This window comes from Lutra lutra, chromosome 9, assembly GCF_902655055.1.
Source record: "Lutra lutra chromosome 9, mLutLut1.2, whole genome shotgun sequence".
Classification (NCBI taxonomy): domain Eukaryota; kingdom Metazoa; phylum Chordata; class Mammalia; order Carnivora; family Mustelidae; genus Lutra; species Lutra lutra.
Genome location: NC_062286.1, coordinates 142,447,303 through 142,465,061, shown reverse-complemented (window position 1 = coordinate 142,465,061; position 17,759 = coordinate 142,447,303). Strand labels below are relative to the sequence as shown.

The following is a 17,759-nucleotide window of genomic DNA, read 5'->3' as shown; positions in this document are numbered from 1 at the left end:
TCCCAAGAGAAGAGCAGACGGCTCATTCCAGACATTCCCCAACGCTAGGAACCCTGAGGGAAAAGACGGCAAGCACGGGCATCTTTGTGTTAGAGCAGCGAGTGTCAGCCTCAGGGCTAGGAGACCAGCGCCATGAGCTTTGGAGGATGGAGGCAGCTGGGTCCCTCCCAATCCCGTGGACAGAAGTCCCCGAGAGGCGGGGCACCCCTGAGGGCTCACCTGTGCAGGTCCGTGCACCAGGTGGGTCTGCATGTGTGTTTTGTTTACTTCTTAAATGCCAAATGTGTCAAGCGTGTGCAGGAGTGGATGTACCCCAGCCTGTCTTTCAAGGAACGTCGAGGAAGTGAGGCCCCACCTGAGGATCCAGCCCGAGGCGTGGCGCTGGACCAGCACCTGTGAGCCCCAGGAACCTGCTGTAATGCTGTCCGTACAAGGACACTCGCTCAGTCGCTTTCCACCCCCGCCTCCCGCCTGGCTTGGCGCCTGTCCCTGAGCCTGGGTGCCTTTGGCTTTAGTTCCCCGGGGCGGGGGTGGCATTGCCTGGCTGTGTGGGACGGGGGTCTCAACCCAGGGTCCACCTGCACCGGACACTTTCAACCAGGGTCCGGTTTCCAGCCCCAGGCGTCTTCTTGGTTTATACAGCAAGGACCCTTGCGACAGACTATTGCTCCCTGACTTCCAGGACCTCACAGCGCAGTTGAAGTGGTAAAACCCACAAGTAGAAAATACCCTAAGAGAGCGGATAAGACCACTTCTGGGTTTATACCCAAGACACCCGAGAACAGGGTCTCAAAGACACCCTTGCCACATCCACAGCAGCATTACTCCCCGCAACCAGGAGGTGCAAGCCCCCAGGCATCCACTGGCGGACGAGAGGACGCATAGAATGTGTCTGTCCCGACACTGGAGTGTGCTCAGCCTTAAAAAGGAAGGACATTCTGACCCCTGCTACAATGGGCGAACCCGGAGGACATCATGCCCAGTGACATAAGCCAGTCATAAAAGGACATATACTGCCTGATTCCACTTCCGTGAGAGCCCTTGGAGGGGTCAAGATCAGCCGGATGGAGCGAAAAGCAGTGGCTACCGGGGGACCGGGGCAGAGAACGGGGAGCTGTCTAATGTGGTGCGCTTTCAGTTCGAAAAGGTGGGAAAGTTCTGGAGATCTGTTGCACAACAATGCAAATAATTCTTAACGGTACTGAACCGTACACTTAAAAAGGGTTAGGATGGTACATTTTATTTTTGTTTTTTTTTTAACCAAAACCAGAGGGGGGAAAAAAAAAAAGAGAGGATGTTGATGAGAGCAGCTTGTACTGGGGAGAGTCCGGGCTGGGAACTCAGGAAACCTGGGTTTTGGTCCATGCTCTCCCATCTCCTGGTGGCCTTAGCCAAGTCACTTGCCACCTCCAGGCTCAGGTGTCCTCCTATGGGGTGGGGGTTGTTTCAGGCTTGCAGCTCAGAAAGCTGATGCGCACAGATGACCCTGACGGACTCCCTCATTGACTTTCACTCAAGTGTGACATTTACAAAAAACTACACACATCAACACATTCTCTCAAACCAAACACACCCATTGAATGCCGTTGTGTGAAGACACCGCCATTTCTTTACCCAATTTACCGCTGTTGTTAGAACATCGGGTTGTTTCCAACCCGGGGGACTGGAAACAACTGCCCCTGGCGCACACAGGACCCGTCCTGTAGGGCAGGTGTCGGGGAGAACTGCTGGGCCCGGCCGGGCTGGGCCTGCGCGCCACTCTGTAGGAGCTGCCCAGTAGCTTTGTGTCAGCAGATGCCCCTCCTCCTCCCCAACTAGGTAGTGTCAGCCCTTTTGAGTTTGGTCTTTCTTGGCGGGGGAGGTCTGCAGGGGGCTTAATCTGCATTTCCCTGGTGACCCAGGAGGCCGAGCACCTCTCCCACCCCAGTCTACCTCTGTGTCTATCAGGGGTGATGCGCCTCTCCAGTCTTCTGTCCATCTTCCCTTATTGTTCATATCTTTTCCCATTTGGTCGGCTACTTTCCATTCTCCCAGTGGTGTCTTTTGATAAGAAGTTCGTAATGTGGTTCAATTTATCAGTTTTTTACGTTATAGAGTTTAGGGCTTTTGGCACTTATTAAAAAAAAAAAAAAAAAAAAAACCTTACTCCAAGATGATAATAAGCATGTTTCTTTCCAAAAGTTTAGTATTTTACCCTTTACATTTAGATCTTCAGTTCAGCTGGAATTGTTTTTTCCGTTTGGTGTGAGGTTTGGGTCAAAATTCATTTTTCATCCTTCTGGGCAACGAATTGACCAAGTGCCAATTGCAAAAAAATTTTTTGCAATTTTTTGCAAAAAAATTGCCAAAAAAAAAAGAATCTTTTCCTCGCCATGTCATTGCCCACTTTGTTGTAAGTAGGCTGACGTGCACGTGGGATTTTTTCCTGGAATGCTGCTCCCTTTGGTTGATCTGCTTACCCATCATCCCCGCACCCACTGTCTCAGTTACCGCAGTGGTCGGACAGACGCCAGCACAAACCCTCCAGCTCTGCTTTCCTTCGGGATTACCTTGGCCATGTTTGACCTTTTGCATTTCCGTATGAATTTTAGGATTTTTTTTTTTTTTAAGATTTTATTTATTTATTTGACAGAGAGAAATCACAAGTAGGCAGAGAGGCAGGCAGAGAGAGAGGAGGAAGCAGGCTCCCCGCTGAACAGAAAGCCCGATGTGGGGCTCGAACCCAGGACCTGGGATCATGACCTGAGCCGAAGGTAGCGGCTTAACCCACTGAGCCACCCAGGCGCCCCTGAATTTTAGGATTAACGCATCAGTTTCTGACAGGAACATTATAAACAACGCATTGTATGAGTTTGCAGCCCACGCATTTTGATACGCTGCATTTTCAGTAAAATTCAGTCCAAAATATTTTCGAATTTCCCTTGCGATTTTTTTTTTTTTTTTTTTTGATTCAGGGGTTAGTGAGATATTTCCAAATGTTTGGGGTTTCCACAGCTATGTTGTTGTTACTGGTTTTAATTTGATTCCAGTGGAGAACATATATTCTGTATGATTTCAGTCCTTTTAAATTTATTGCGACTTAATTTGACAGCCCAGTGTTTGGTTTATCTCGTTGAACGTACTGTGTACAATAGAAAAGAATGTGTTGGGTGTGTTTTGCAAAGACTAGGTCAAGACAGTTCACGTCGTGTGTGTCTTGACTGAGTTTTTCGTTCATCTGTTCTGTGCAGTGCTGAGAGTCGACGTCTAACCTCCAACATCACTGTTGAATTATCTGTTACTCTAATTCTGCCAGTTTTTGTTTCATGCACTCTGAAGCTGTTATGATGTACGTACTGATGTACAACGTTTTAAAAAAAGATTTATTTACTTATTTATTTGACAGACAGAGATCTCAAGTAGGCAGAAAGACAGGCAGAGAGAGGAGAAAGCTGGCTCCCCTTGGAGCAGAGAGCCCGAGGCGGGGCTCGATCCCTGGACCCCGGGATCATGACCTGAGCCGAAGACAGAGGCTTAACCCACTGAGCCACCCAGGCACCCCCTGATTTATGATTTTTGTCTTTTTGATGAACTACCCATTGTCCACTGGGAAGCCCCCCTTTCTCCCTGACCGTGCTCTGTGGAAGTCTGTTTCATCTGGTGTCAACACAGCTCCCCCAGCCTTGGCAGGCTTACTGTTAGCATGATATATTTTTAAAAGTGCCTCCCTGGAAAATAGCATATGGCAGAGTCTTCGTTTTATATCCTTTTAACTGAGGTGCTTAATGCTTAACACTTAATATGATGATTGATGTAGTGGGATTTAAGTCTATAATCTATTTGTTTATGTTTGTTCCTTTTCAAATGTCCTCTTTCACTATCTTTTGGATGATTTGAGTATTTTTTTACCATTCTGTTTTAGTTATTTGTTGGATTTCTAGGTATACTCCTCTGTGTGTTTTTGTTTGTTTTGGTGATTGCTTTAGGGATCACAGTGCATAGTCTTCTGTGCACTAATATGGCCCTGGACGCACACTAAATGTAGAGCCTGCCAGTGTCACAGGCCCATTCTCCGCTATAGTTGTGTGTATCACGTCTGCATGCAATGAGAATCCCACGGTTCAATGATAGAATCATTGCTTTACACTGACGTATAGATTCAAGAGGAACTCCGAGGAAAGCACTCTAACATTTACTCAGGTATGCCTCAACTCTGATCGTCTTCATTCTTTACTGATGATCGAGTTTCTACCTGGTATCATTTTCCTTCAGCCTAAAGAGTTTCCTGCTCCACATTTCCCGTAATACAGGTCTGCTCGTTGGAATTCTTTCAATCTTCTTTTATAGTAAAATCCATTTCTTTGCTCTCATTTTTGGAAGCTGGTTGGATATTCTACAGATGTGTCGACAGACTTTCCTTCCACTCTTTTAAGATGTTGTTCCACTCTCTTCTGGCCTCCATAGTTTCTGATGAGAAGTCATTCAAATCAGTGTATTGTTCCTGGATGATGAGTGTCATCCTTCTAGGCTACTTGTAAGGTTTTTAACTTTGTATTTGGCTTCCAGCTGTTTGACCACAGTGTGCCTATACCTGGTTTTCTTTGAGTTTATCGTAGTTGGGGATGGTGGAACTTCTGCAAGTATGTAGATTCATGTCTTTTAACAAATACAGAAAATTCTAGAAATTATTTTTTTCACGAACTTTTTCCTGCCCTATCCTTTTACCTCTTGTTTTGTGATTTCAGTCACACACATGTGGACCTTTGAAATTGTTCCTCATATTCTTGAGCTCTTTGACTTACTTCCACTCTTTCTTTTTCAAGTTGAATAAATTCCACTGAAATATCTTCAGGTTCCCTGGTCACTACTCTGTCATTCACTCTTCTGTTAGGACCATTCAGTTAACTCTATATTGATGTAATTTTCAGTTCTAGAATTCCCATTTTTAAAATATAGTTTGTAGTTCTCTGTTGTGGTTTTAAAAATTCTTGTCACTCATGAACAGCATCTTTTCCTTGACATCAGTGATTATAGTTATAATAGGCACCTGAACATCCTTGTTTGCTGGGTGCTGGGGTGGCTAAGTTGGTTGGGTGTCTGCTTTCGCCTTGGGTCATGATCCTGGAGTCCTGGGATTGGGTCCTGAGTTGGGCTCCCTGCTTGGTGGGTAGTCTGCTTCTCCCTCGGGCCCTCCCCCTTCTTGCATGTGCGCTCTCTCTCTCTCTCTCTCTCACACACACACACAAATAAATAAATAAAATCTTAAAAAATAATAAAATCATTGTTTGTTAATTCCATCACCTGGGTCATGTCAGGGATCAATCTCTATTACCCTTTTTTGTTTGAGAATGGCTAACATTCTCCTTTTCTTTGTATATCGAGCAATTTTGGATTGTCTCCTGGGTGGGTCGAGTGTTATTTTCTGTGGACTTTGTTTGGACACATACGTGCATGTCTTCTGAGTGGGTTTTGTTATTTTGTGTTCGTGATGGTGTCCGCCTAAGACTTGGTGGGGCTCAGGCTTCGGGCACCGTCCCACGGATGACCGCTCTGATCTCATGTCAGACTTCAACTTGGTTCTTTATTCTTAGCCCAGTTGCTTGGAGTCTGACCCGGGCATGTGGTCAGTGTCACCTGGAGATTTGGACCAGTTTATAACAGAATTGGGGCCTCTCCTTCTCTTGCCCCTTCCCTTCTGGGATGCCCCATACTTCCCAGAGACTGTCATTGCCTAATCTGTCTCCCAGCAACTCTGGCCAGGACGACTCCGGTGTTTAATCTGCCCAGTGTGGTGCGGACCGCGGCCCGTCCTTAGGCTCGAAGTGGCCGAACCTGCAGCTCCCTTCTCCGGCGTCTGCACGCCTGCGCTCACTCGGAGGCCGCTCTCCCACACGAAATGAAAGCCCAGCTTTTGGTTTCTGCGAAAAAAACCCTGTTGGGATTTTAAAACCTGTTTTGTATCAAATCTCTAGATCACTTTGGGAAGAAATGAGTTTTACAAGAGTGTGGTTTCTAATTCTTGAACTTTGCGTATTCCTCCGTGTACTTACTCTCCCCGGAACTTCTCTCAGTCGTGTTCTAGAGTTTTCTGTGTATCGCTCTTATGCTGTTCTGTTGGTTTTACATTGAGGTGTTTGGTTGGTTGAGGCTCTTGTAAATGGTATCATTTCTAAAGTGTTTTTTTTTTTAACATCCTACCTGGCACTTAGTGGTCAGTGCCTAAAATCTTAGCTTTATGGATCTCGTCCAGACAATTAATGCTAACAAAATAAACGTGTCCAGTGACAAAACCTATGGTTTGGTGCCTCTCCCAGGGCAGCTGCAATGAAGCTAAGGTTTTCGAGAAGGCAGATTTTCAAGGGTTGAGGCTTGGGCTTTATAAGCTGAGTGAGGGCCAAATTATGTTTGGAGTTAACCAGAGCAATAAGCAGCCCCCCCTGAAAAGCCATGTGACGGGCACGATGCTGAGAAAGTGGGGCTTGGCAGCATCGTGCCTCTCCGGGTAAGGGGACTCAGGATGCCACCAGGCTCCTCTGGCTGAGAGTAAGGCTGCTTCTCGCTTGCACTTTTGGGGGGCGAGGGAGACGTCACAGGAAGGCTGACCTCAGAGTCCCCACCCCCACTTTGAAATAAGCTCCCCTGAGCTAAACTGTCGCAGCCGGGACTCCGGGTGGACAACAAAACTAAAGCCGCCCGTGAGAGCTGTAGTGAGCTGTTGGTGGGAGTCAGCCAAGAAGCTGTTGTAAATGAGTCATTCCAGAGTGTACAGACAGCCCACATCCAGCAGATCTGGGTCAGTCTCCGAGGAGGCAGGCCTGACTCTGACTCTAGCTTGGGAGCGGACATCTAATTGGCATACGATGGGCTTGGGCAGCTTTGACAGCCAGAAAAGAGCATCGTGGCTGTCTGTCAGCGTTCGGGTCTGAGTGTCTGGTTTCCGTCCCCACCAGGAGAGACCATGGGCTGCTGACAACCTCCCTAAGCTTTGTCCCCTCCGCTGCCCCAGGGGCCTGGTCCCGCGTGGGGAGCTCAGTGTGTCAGTCTGCTTATTACCGGCGGCCCCTGGGTGGATTTTACCACGCACTTTCTTTTCCAGGCAGAACAGGGAGGGGCAGCCAGGACTGGTGAATTCCACTCCAGGTTCATCAGGTCTTGGGCTACCGTTCTGGGGCTAAGTGGCTGATCAGGCTGATGATTGCCTTTTGATTTATCTAGAAATTCTTCCCTCCATAAGTGGACAAACTGGTCATATGTCGTATTTGGGGTTGAACTGTCCCCCCAAAATGCACATCCACCCAGAACCTTAGCATGGGACATTATTCGGAAATGTGGACTTTGCGTGTGTAGTTAAGTGTGTTGATGAAACTTTTTTTTAAGATTTCATTTATTTGAGAGGGAGAGAGAGAAAGAGAGCAGGAGCACAAGAGCAGGAGTGAGAAGCAGACTCCCCGCTGAGTGGGGAGCCCAAAGTGGGGCTTGATTCCAGGACGCCAGGATCATGACTTGAGCTGCCCAGGCGCCCCCCCCACCTTTTCATTTTTTTTTTTTTAAAGATTTTATTCATTTATTTGACAGACAGAGGTCACAAGCAGGCAGTGAGGCAGGCAGAGAGAGAGGGGGAAGCAGGCTCCCCGCTGTCCCCGCTGAGCAGAGCCCGATGCGGGGCTCGATCCCAGGACCCAGAGACCATGACCCGAGCCGAAGGCAGAGGCTTAACCACTGAACCATCCAGGTGCCCCAAGATGAAACCATTTTGAACTTAGGGTGGCCTGAAGTCCAGTGAGCTGTGTCCTCAAAAGATGAAAGGTGCAGAGACACGTGGAAAAGCCACGTGACTGACCACAGAGGGGCTGACCGGAGAGATGTGGCACACGCCCAGGATGTCTGGAGCCACCAGGAGTGGAAGAGGCAGGAAGGACCCTACGCATACCTTGATTTTGGACTTGTGGCTTCTAGAGCTGAGAGAATAAATTTCGTTGTGTCTGAAGTCGCCGTTTATGATAATGTTAATGGCCCAAAGAGAGGGACGCGCCTGCATGTACAGATCAGTTGTGTGTTCATGAGTTTGACCCTGGGGTGTGGATCTGTTCTTGATGAGGGCCACGTCCTGTGGGGTCTGCGGTGCTGAGGAGCACTGTCGGCTCGGGTGGGGAAGTCACCTGTCAAACAGGACTTCGGCAGCCGGGCCTGGGCCACCAGCAGCCAGCCACCTGCAGGTCTGTTTTGAAAATGTTTCATCCTGTAGTACTCCAGGCAGACAACAAAAGCATAGGTGGTACGGCAAACGCTGCGCGTCTTTCACACAGCCAGACCAACACTGAAATTGTGGTCTTGCTTATGTTTACTTTTATATTTAAGAGAGCGTGTCTGAGGCTCTGTCTGTTTTATTGAAAAGACAACGTACCGTTTAAGAGACTGAAAAGGCCCCCACGGCTGACAGCCTGGGCAGCTGCCTTTCCTTCCACCTGTGGTCCTGCACATTCGTGGCATGGCAGGTGGCAAGGCTGTCGTTTTGGGTCCCGCCATTCTCCCAGCAAATGTCTTTGCATGTTTAAACATGGTCTTTATACTTGCGCTCATTTTCATTGTCCCCTTTTGTTTACGCGAGGTGGGAGGTCTCTTTCAAGCTGCAGAAGTCTAGCTCCTTGTGGCACAAGTCAAACTGTACAGATATTCCAAGAAAATGCCCCCGGTCCTCAGGGTGAGCCAGGCAGGGACACAGGTTGGGAGCCCGTCCCCTCCTTCCTTTAGGAGGCGAGGAGGAGCCCCCCCTGACTTCCTTGTCCAGTTGACTCTCAAGGTGGGCAGGGTTCTGGGGAGCACCCGATGCAGAGCGGCCTCATCCTCCTCTGCAGCTCCCTTCTTTTCTGGGGTGGGGGTGCAGACTTAACCTCCCACACTTCCTCCTGCACTGGTGGGTGCCCTGCAGCACACTGGGGGTGACGTCAGTGGCCAGGTGGGGAGCAGGCCTGGTGCAGAGAGCAATGAACGGTGGTGGCATGCACCCAAGGCTGCAGGCTGAATGGAGGCTGGGGCAGGGGCGGGGGGAGACGCCCCGGGTTGCAGGGGTCCTGGCAGGCCCTCAGGAAACCAGGAAAGCGGGGCTGTGTGGACAAGTAGGAACACCCTCACTTGGCACTGCCAACTTCCTTTAGGGAAGCTGTCAGGAATGTAGCTGGGGCGACCTGACAGTGGGGATCCCCCTGCCGCCCTTTCGGGTCACGGGAACCGAATCTGCCTTCCGCCTCCGACCCGCACCATAGCTTGCTTTTCTACTCCCACTCCCGTGTGAGCGCTCGGAGGGCGTAGACGACGGGTGCACCGACACCGATGTCGTCACACTGGGGGCGGGCGGGGGGGATGGAGGCAGCCTGCCAATGCTTTTACGTGGTTTCCTTTAAAATTTCCTACCTAGTAGTCAACGTTTAAAGATTCCGATCTGACACATATTCCACGTTTCTGCTATTGTTTGAAAGCCAGCCCCCCGCCCACGCAGAAGAGGACTGGGCGCAGGTGCCGCGGGTCCCAGCCCCCCGCCCGTTCGCGCCCTGCTGCTCCGGGCGCAGAGCTCCGGTCCAGAGTCCCGGCCCGGCGTGTGGGACCCGCGTCCGCTGCGGGGTCGGCTCCCGCTGCCCCGAGGCCGCGGCTGTCCCCGGAGAAGGGGACCGGGCAGCCCCTCCGCGCGTCCCGGGAAACCATCTCTGGGTCCTGAGCAGACTCGGAGCCACCCCCCCGGATAGGACAGTACCTGAGCCCGTTCCGCGGCGGAGGCGCGGGCGCACAGAGCGCCAGGCCCCGCACTCGGTCAAAGGGAGGAGAGGAAACCGGAAGACCCCGTGCGCCCCGGGCTGCTCCCGACTCCGGACTAAGCGCGCCGCAGGCGCTGACTTATGGGCACCGGGGGCGGGGGCCATGCCGCCCGACCCGCTCCCGGGACGCTCGGGTCGCCGCAGGGCGCGGGAACGGGGATGCGCGGGGCGCACCGCCTCGCCCGGGAGCCGCGTACCGTGCCGCCGACGCCGGCCCCCCTGCCCCCTGCCCCGGCCGCAGCCCCGCGATGGCGGCGGCGGCGGCGGCACGGATGGGCCTCGGGAGCACGGCCTCCCTCCCTCGCCCGCCCGGCGCTCCGTTCCGCTTAGGCCGCAGCCATTTTGGAGCGAGCGCAGACAAAGAGAGAGTCGCCGCCGCGGCCCCCAGCGGGCACGGGCCGCGGGCCCCGCCCGCCGCGCCCCTGCCGGCCTCCCGCCTGCAGCCCGGGCCCGCCCGCACCCCCGCGGCCCGCCGGCCCGGGGCCGCCCGCTCCCCCGCCGCGCCCCGGCCGCCCGCCCGCGCCCCGGCCTCTGCCGCTCGCAGCCATTGGCCGCACCTTTTAAGCGCGCGCCGCGGCCAATGGCGAGGCACCGGGCGGCCGGGCGGGGGGCGCCGCGGCCAATGGCGGCGCGCCGAGCGGCGGGCGGGGGCGGGCGCGCCGCCGCGCCTGCGCACCAGCCCGCCACCGCCCTCCCCCACCCCCCCCCCGTCGGCCGCCCCCCGCCCGCCCGGCCGCCGCCCCCGCCCCGCAGGCGCGCGCCGCCCCCCGCCCGCGCCCGCCCGCCCGCCCGCCCGCTCGCCCGCCCGCCCGCGCGGAGCCTCCTCCCCGCCCAGCGCCGGCGAGCGGCGGCGGCGGCGGGCCGAGGAGGAAAGATGGCGGCGGGCTCGGATCTGCTGGACGAGGTCTTCTTCAACAGCGAGGTGGACGAGAAAGTGGTGAGCGACCTGGTGGGCTCGCTCGAGTCGCAGCTGGCGGCCAGCGCGGCCCACCACCACCACCTCGCGCCCCGCGCGCCCGAGGCGCGGGCCGCGGCCGCCGGCGCGCTCGGGAACCATGTCGGAGCCGGAGCGGCCGTGCCGGCCGAGGGCGCGCCCGCAGCGGCGCCGGAGCCGCCCCCCGCAGGTAGAGCGCGGCGCGGCCTGAGCGCGGGCGGGCGCCGGCCGGGCCCGCGTCCTTACCGCGCCGCCCCGTGTGTCCCCGCAGGGCCCGCCGCGAAGCTGAGCGCACTCGAGGCCGGCGCGGGCGCTGCGGCCGGGCCCGGGACCGGGGCCTGCGCGCCGGGGGCCGCGGCCGCGCCCGCCGCCCAGCCCGCCGCCCGCAACGGCCCGCCCGGCGGCCCCGGCGCCGCGCAAACTTTGAATGGGAGCGCCGCGCTGGGGACCTCGCTCCGCGCCGCCGCCGCACCTGCTGTCAGCCTGCTCCACAACGGGCCCGCGCCCCCCGCGCCGCCGCCCAAGCCCGCCGCCGCCGCCACTGTCATCCAGACGCCGCCCTTCCTCGGCGCCCCCGCCGCGCCCGCGCCCCGCGCCCCCTCGCCGCCCGCGCCCCCCGCGCCCGCCGCGCCCCCCGCCGCCGCCGCCGCCCCGCCGCCGCCGCCGCCGCCCGCCGCCGCCAGCCTGGCCCGGCCGCCCGGCCCCCCGGCCGGAACCCCGGCGGCCGCGCAGAACGGGGGCAGCGCCGCGCCCGCGCCCGCCCTCGCGCCCGCCCCGGCCCCCGCGCCCGCTCCGGCCCCAGCCCCCGCGCCCGCTCCGGCCCCCGCGCCCGCGCCCGCCCCGCCGCCCGCCGCCAACAGTCAGCCCGGGCCCGCCACCGCCGCCGCGCCCGCGCAGGTGGCCAAGGCCGACTCGCCCAAGACGGCGGTGCAGCCGGCGCCCGCGCCGCCGCAGGCCCTGGCGGCCAGCTGCCCGGCCGGCGCGGGGGCCGGCATGATTCTCGGGCCAACTATGCAAGGGGCGCTGCCCGCCGCTGCCGCCGCTGGACTGCCGCCGCCGCCGCCGGCCCCCGGCACCCCCACCGGGCTGCCCAAGGGCTCGGCCAGCGCGGGGCCCCAGAGCCTGCCCAGGACGCCGTCGGCCACCAGCGGCGGGATCCGGGCCACGCTGACGCCCACGGTCCTCGCCCCCCGCCTGCCGCAGCCGCCTCAGAACCCGACCAACATCCAGAACTTCCAGCTGCCCCCAGGTGAGTGGCCGCGTCGGGCGGGCCTGGCCGCCCCCGCCGGGCGTCCAGGAAGTTGTGGGGCTGGCAGGGCGCTGAGGTCACGGGTCTCGCGCGGGCCTGCCGCGAGGGAACCGGGGCGCTCCCCTGCCGGGTGCGCGAGAGTGTGTGCGAGTGTGAGTGCGCGCGCGCCCGTGGGGGGCCGTGGCCGCGGGGGCCCCTTTCCTCGGGCAGCGCTGGTCTTCAGCTCGCTCTCTGCACTGCAAAGTTTCTGGGCTCCCACAGTGCAGCCGCTCCTTTCCTGGCCGTGTGTGCCCCTGCCCGCTCCTCCCCTCCTTTCTCCCCTCCCCTCCCCGCCTCTCCTCTCCTCTCTTTTCTCCTCCCTTCCCCCCTCCCCTCTCCGCCCGCGGCGGAGAGCTGTGGCGGCCGGCCTCCGGGGGCACAGCTTGCCGGGTTGTATAGCTCGCGTCCATGCTTCTCCCTGTTTGGTGCTCGTCTCCTGGTTTTTGGGGCCAGTTGTGTCATGGCCTGTGTCCTCACTGAACTTTGCTGCTGCTGTTACCCTGGGCTGTGATGGAGGGCTAGGCACTCCTCCTCTCCCTCCCCGCCCCACTGGTGAGGTCAGGCAGAGTAGTGACACTCCTTGTGGCTGGGCAAGTCGGCGTGGAAAGCTTCCGCTTCCCTGCTTACACCAGGATGGCAGAGATCCCAGGTGAGCCCTGGAGGGATCCTGGGGCACACACCCTTCCTGGTCCCCGTCCTTGCTTCCACACTGTGCCGCCGGCTTCCTGTGGCCCCTGTGGGCCGCAGTTCGGCGTTCCGGTGAAAGGGTGGGTGCCCCGCTGCTTTGCTTCGTACCCTCCAGGGAAATCAGTGGACCTCTCGGAGGTACCGGCGAGGCCTGGTGACGTGCAGCCGTGTGGTCCACAGCCCGGGCACGCTCTCGGTCTCTCGTGTCAGCTGGACGGTTGGTTAGGGTTCTTCAGGTCTGACGGCCCAAGGCCCCCCACAGCATCCCAGGTCATGCTGCTTTGTTTGGGGATTCCCAAGCAGAGAGACGCCTAAGCAAGCCGAGGCGCCCCAAGTCCTCTTCCATCCTCCTCACCTCAGCTGCCTGCACTGCTCTGGCTGAGTTTTCCGGGCGCTCCTCTCTCTCCGGCTAGTGATCTGGTGATTGGGGGGGGGCAGGGGCTTGGGAGCGGCGCTGCCCATGGCCCCAGGGATGCCCGGAGCAGAGCCGCTGGTCACCTTGACCGAATGCCCGTGTCTTCGGAAGGAGAGGTCTCCTTGTCAGAGTGTGTGAGGCCCGGCCTGGTGGCAGCGCTTGCTGGGGAGGTTTTGGTGGGGGTAGGGGCGGGGAAAGCCGGCGCCCTGCCTGCCTTCTGGGGGTGCTCGTGGGGGTTGCTGCGCTCTGAGGGAGAACGGGGACGTCAGACAAGTTGCCGGCAAAGTGCTGAGATGCCCCTTAGGATGCATTTGGTTTGTTTTTTAGGTTGTCATGGTGTTTTGTTGAAGGTTCTGTTTCGCTCCTTATGTGTGTCTTGGTTGTTGAGTGGAGAATATGGCTGATCTGTAGTAACCTTAGAGAAAAGGAATTCGTGGTTGTAGTGTATGATGTAAAATGTCAAAATATTCTTTCTCTATAAAAACGCGTTTCGGGTGGTCCCTCACGGTTCCGCACTTGCCTTACTCAGGGGAAAGACCATCCCCCCCCCCCCCCCCCCCCCGCCCCCCGTGCTGTACTTTTGTTTTGTTATTTAAAACTGGTGTGAGCTCCTCAGTAGCTGGAGAGGTGGGCGCCTGGCCTGGCTTGGCCTCACTTCCCAGGGCCTGTGCGATGCCTGTAGGGGTGGTGGGTTGGGGTTGGCTGGATCCCCTGGGTCTGAGCCTTTGGGTGAAGCCCCCTTATTTCTGCCAGGGGCGGGGGAGGAAGCTGTGGTTGGAAAGGGGCATCTCTGCCATCTTTGTCGTGGGTGACCCTGGACTCACTTTCGTCTTCTGTTCTAATGTCACCATTAGAGATGTCTCTGTGTGACAGACAGACAACTCCTTGAAAAAAACTGTAAACATACCGACTCTTTGCAAGAGTTGTCACAGGTGTTTGCGTTAAGTCCCCTGTACTGAAGAGCAGAGAGCAGCCCATGTTGACATTTGGGTGACAGATGTTCTCTAGAATGAAAAGATTTATATCCATGTCTTCATTGCCCCCCACCCCCCGATCTCCGCCGATGGGGAACTCTGATCAGTTACCTCACCTCATTTTTATAACAGCAGAAGCAAAAAGAAAAAGTAAAAAGTTCGACCCTGAGACAAAGTTCCGTTTTAGGTAGTATAATTCCGAAAACCAAAAGGACAGAATATAGATACTCTAGTTATATGCTGGGTCAGGAAATACCAGGTTTTCCTACTTGATGTTTCCTCCTCATTGAAATCTTCCAGCAGAAACACGTAGAAAGAGGTGAGTGGCTTATGGAAGTAACTAGCCTTGGCCAATAGCTTGTTCTCATTACAACCCAGAGACAAACACTTGGGAAGGACTTAGGGGCGAGCAGGGTGGCGCAGGCTGCCCCGAGGTGTCCACTGGGCTCACGGACTGCCGGCGGTGGGAGTGTGTGTGGAGGAGGCTTGCCCCTCCGTGCCTCCCCTCCCTGCAGGTCACACACAGCTCCAGGTGGGGATATGTGGGACCGAGGTCTCACCCGGGCCTTCCTTCTCCACTCTCACTGCGCACGATGAGCCCGTGTGGACTTTGGTTTTAGCAACTTCCATCTTGATATTCTTTGTCAGGACAGTTTTGTAAAGAAGTGTTGATGTTACTGTAATTAATTTGCTCGTTTGAAGGTACCGGAGTCTAAATTTCATCCGCTGTGGTATTGGCAACAACGGAGAAGGGGTTTTTGCTGCAAAGGCAGTTGTCCCAAGGACTCTGGAAAGCGCTAGTTTCATACAGCTTAGAAGTCGTAACATCGAGGTAGTATTATGATTTTAGCTGAACGAAGAAAAAAAGTGATATGACACCAAAATGAGCATGTGAGTAAATGGTTCTCAGAGATCTTTTCAGATAGATGCTGCGTGACAGATGCTCATTCCTGTGGGTGCTCTCTTGGCCTGGCACGTGGATGTCTCCTGCGACGTCCGTCCGTTTGTCCTGCTTTTGCAGAGAATGCTCTCGCGTCACTCTGAGCTTTGGCTGGAGAGGAGGTTCTCCTCCTAGGACAGAGCACCGTTTCCTCACCGTCGATGCCTTGGCCTGGGTCCGTGGGCTTGGCCCTCACTTCAGATGAACACTCTTGGTGCTCCTCTCCCTGCTTGGAAGGACAGGTGGCCAGGGCATTGGTTCCCACCCACGACGAGGGCAGGTGTCTGTTGGTAGGGAAAGGAGGAGCCCAGTGGTGGCCGATTGTGCTGTTTGGGCCGGGCTGGGTTCCAGGAGGGCTGACCCGGAGCCGGACGGTGGAAGGTGGAGAGCCCAGTGCTGAAGGTCCGGGCCACTCTTGCTGGCCAGCGCCGTGGCATGAGGGACGTTTGAACGTTTAGATTTTGTTGCTTGACGGCACTGTGGCCTTCTTTCCTTGGAGCCTCGGTGGCCCAGCTAGAAGGCCGGGCTGATGGGTTCGTGAAGCGGATCTGATGGGGATGGATGGGACACGTGGCTGTCACGTCGCGTTCAGTACGCGTACGCTGTCCCAGTTGCGGGACCTTTTTCTCTGGGCTTCGAGCGTCATGTTGCTGTAGATGTAGTGAAGTGTGAGGACAGCTTTACTCTCATCAGAACCGCACCGGCCTTAGACACGTTCTCGGTCACCCGGGAGTCTGGTGCCGTGGCTGACTCTGGTTATGTGAGTGAGAAAGTTGCCGAGGTTGTCACAGGAGGGTCACAGATCCTGGGGACATGCCCCGCAGCTGTGGGGGCAACGTAGGCCAAAGGCCTTAGAGTTTTCCTTCTTACATAGCTGGGTAACAGCGACATTTGTAAAGGAGAAAGAAAAATGGCTGTTGGGGAGCCGTACCCAGCCGGCCCTGGGCCGCTCCGCTTGGCGTGGGGCAGAGGTAGCTTCCCCGAGTGTTTCCTTCGGCCCTGTGGGCTCGGAGGACCGGCCGTCCTTCCTCACCCTGTCTCTGGGCTTTGCCCAGGGCTGTCCCCATCGTCGTAAGGGTGGACAAAGCTGTCGTGGTGGCTGGGGGCGGCATGGTGTTTCAGGCACACGTGGGTGTCTTTTGGAGCTCATCTGTCAGCATCCCTCTAAGGGGTCCCTTAGACCCGCCCGGGGTCTCCGGCCCCTCTTGCTGCTGACCGTACTTGGCACAGTACATGCTGTGTGCTTAGAGCAGAGTTACCGGCGTTTGAAAAGCCGAGGGCTTTCCATGTTTGCCGCGTGAGAGGTAGGTCCATACTTGCTAGGGCCCCGTAGGGAGGTGTTTAGGAACGTGGTGTGTTTGCTTCCTGGGTGGTGGATGATCGTGAACCCGCGGGGGCAGAGGGCCCGGCCCCGGGACTGTTCTGGTGCCTCTGGGCCATAGTGGTTGGGTGCCCAGCCCTAGTTGTGCCGTGCGAGTTGCCCTTAAGCCCCTGCTCAGAGTTAGGCAGCACAGGACTGACCGGGTTCAGCCCCTGCCCTAGAAGGGAAGCAGTGCGGTGGGACAGAGCAGGGGCGCACACGTGTCTGTTTCCTCGAAATCCAGACAAAGGTCGTTCCTCGGATGCTTCCAAAGCCCTGTTCAGCATATAAACGTGAGCTTTCCCCCTTTTAAATGATGCGTTTGGAGAAAGCTGCTTTATAAATAGCTAGTCGTCTGTGAGTTGATCGAGACGTAATTAGCAACCGTTTTTGAAAATCCTGAAGCAGAGATTTAAAAGGACTCTGGAGAAACTTGCCTTAGGTTTAGGGAATTTCTGAAGTTCTGAAAAGCACTTTTCCTTCTCACGTTGACAGTAAGGTTTCTAGATTGTCTCGGGAAACAGTGACCGCTGAGGGCTCTCACCCCCGAGACTTCTTACTCCATCAGGCCTGCGTAGTAAGAGCAGCGGAGGAGAGAGGGACGCTTTGCCGCAGGAGCCCCTGCCCTGGCTGCTGTGCACCGCGGGGGAGGGACCATAGTTTCTCGCTGGGCCTGAGGCTGCTGTTGGGTAGGGGGCTCGGTGAGCCACAGACACGGGGCTTCAGTGCTGTCCGCCCGCAGTCAGCACTTCGTAAAACCCCGCGTACTTGATCAGGTTCTGTGGACGTGTGTTTGCGCCCTGGGAACTTTGTGCGTCTGTGGTCTGGCCGTGGACACTTCTGATGACAATTTGTGATTCCTACATATCCTTCCTATCTATGCTGAGGGATTAAAACCTGCAGAACACAAAGAGATACAAACATTATCCACAGTTTGTGCCCCACCTTCAACTTGAAAAGTGCGTGGACACCCATTCCTTGTCTGGCTTTCCTCTGCGGCGGCCTGCCTGGTGGTGCCCCTGCGTGTGAGTGGATGGAGCCCCTCCCAGTGTGGGTGTGCGAGCCAGGTGTGCACGGGACCTGGAGGCTCAGAGCCCCTCTGCCCCTCTACTGGCCTTCGAAGTGGAGTTGGGCTTTCCTTCTTCTACCCAGAAGTTGAAGTCTAGTGGGACCTCTCGGCTTTCTCTATGTGTCCATCAGTCCATCTGTCCCTGTGGCCGTGGGGAGGGGGAAGGAGGAGGGATGTGAGCACTTCTGTGACTACTAATCTCATGAGGAGGGTGAGACCAGGTAGCGGGGACGTCCTCCCTGACATTGGGGAACTCTCATCCTAGAGGGCATATTTCGAAATGTTTTCCAGCTCCAGAGGTTGG

At 56.6% G+C, this 17,759-nt stretch overlaps 1 protein-coding gene across 1 annotated transcript in view; it reads left to right on the top strand.

Moving 5' to 3' along the window:
• The first annotated feature begins 10,575 nt into the window (after positions 1–10,575).
• Positions 10,576–17,759, top strand: part of TAF4 (TATA-box binding protein associated factor 4) — a 63,788-nt gene continuing 56,604 nt past the window's right edge. Inside the window, exon 1 of the mRNA XM_047744642.1 lies at positions 10,576–11,971. Within this exon, the coding sequence (XP_047600598.1) occupies positions 10,663–11,971 (1,309 nt within the window). The 5' untranslated portion in view covers positions 10,576–10,662. The remainder of the gene's footprint in view (positions 11,972–17,759) is intronic.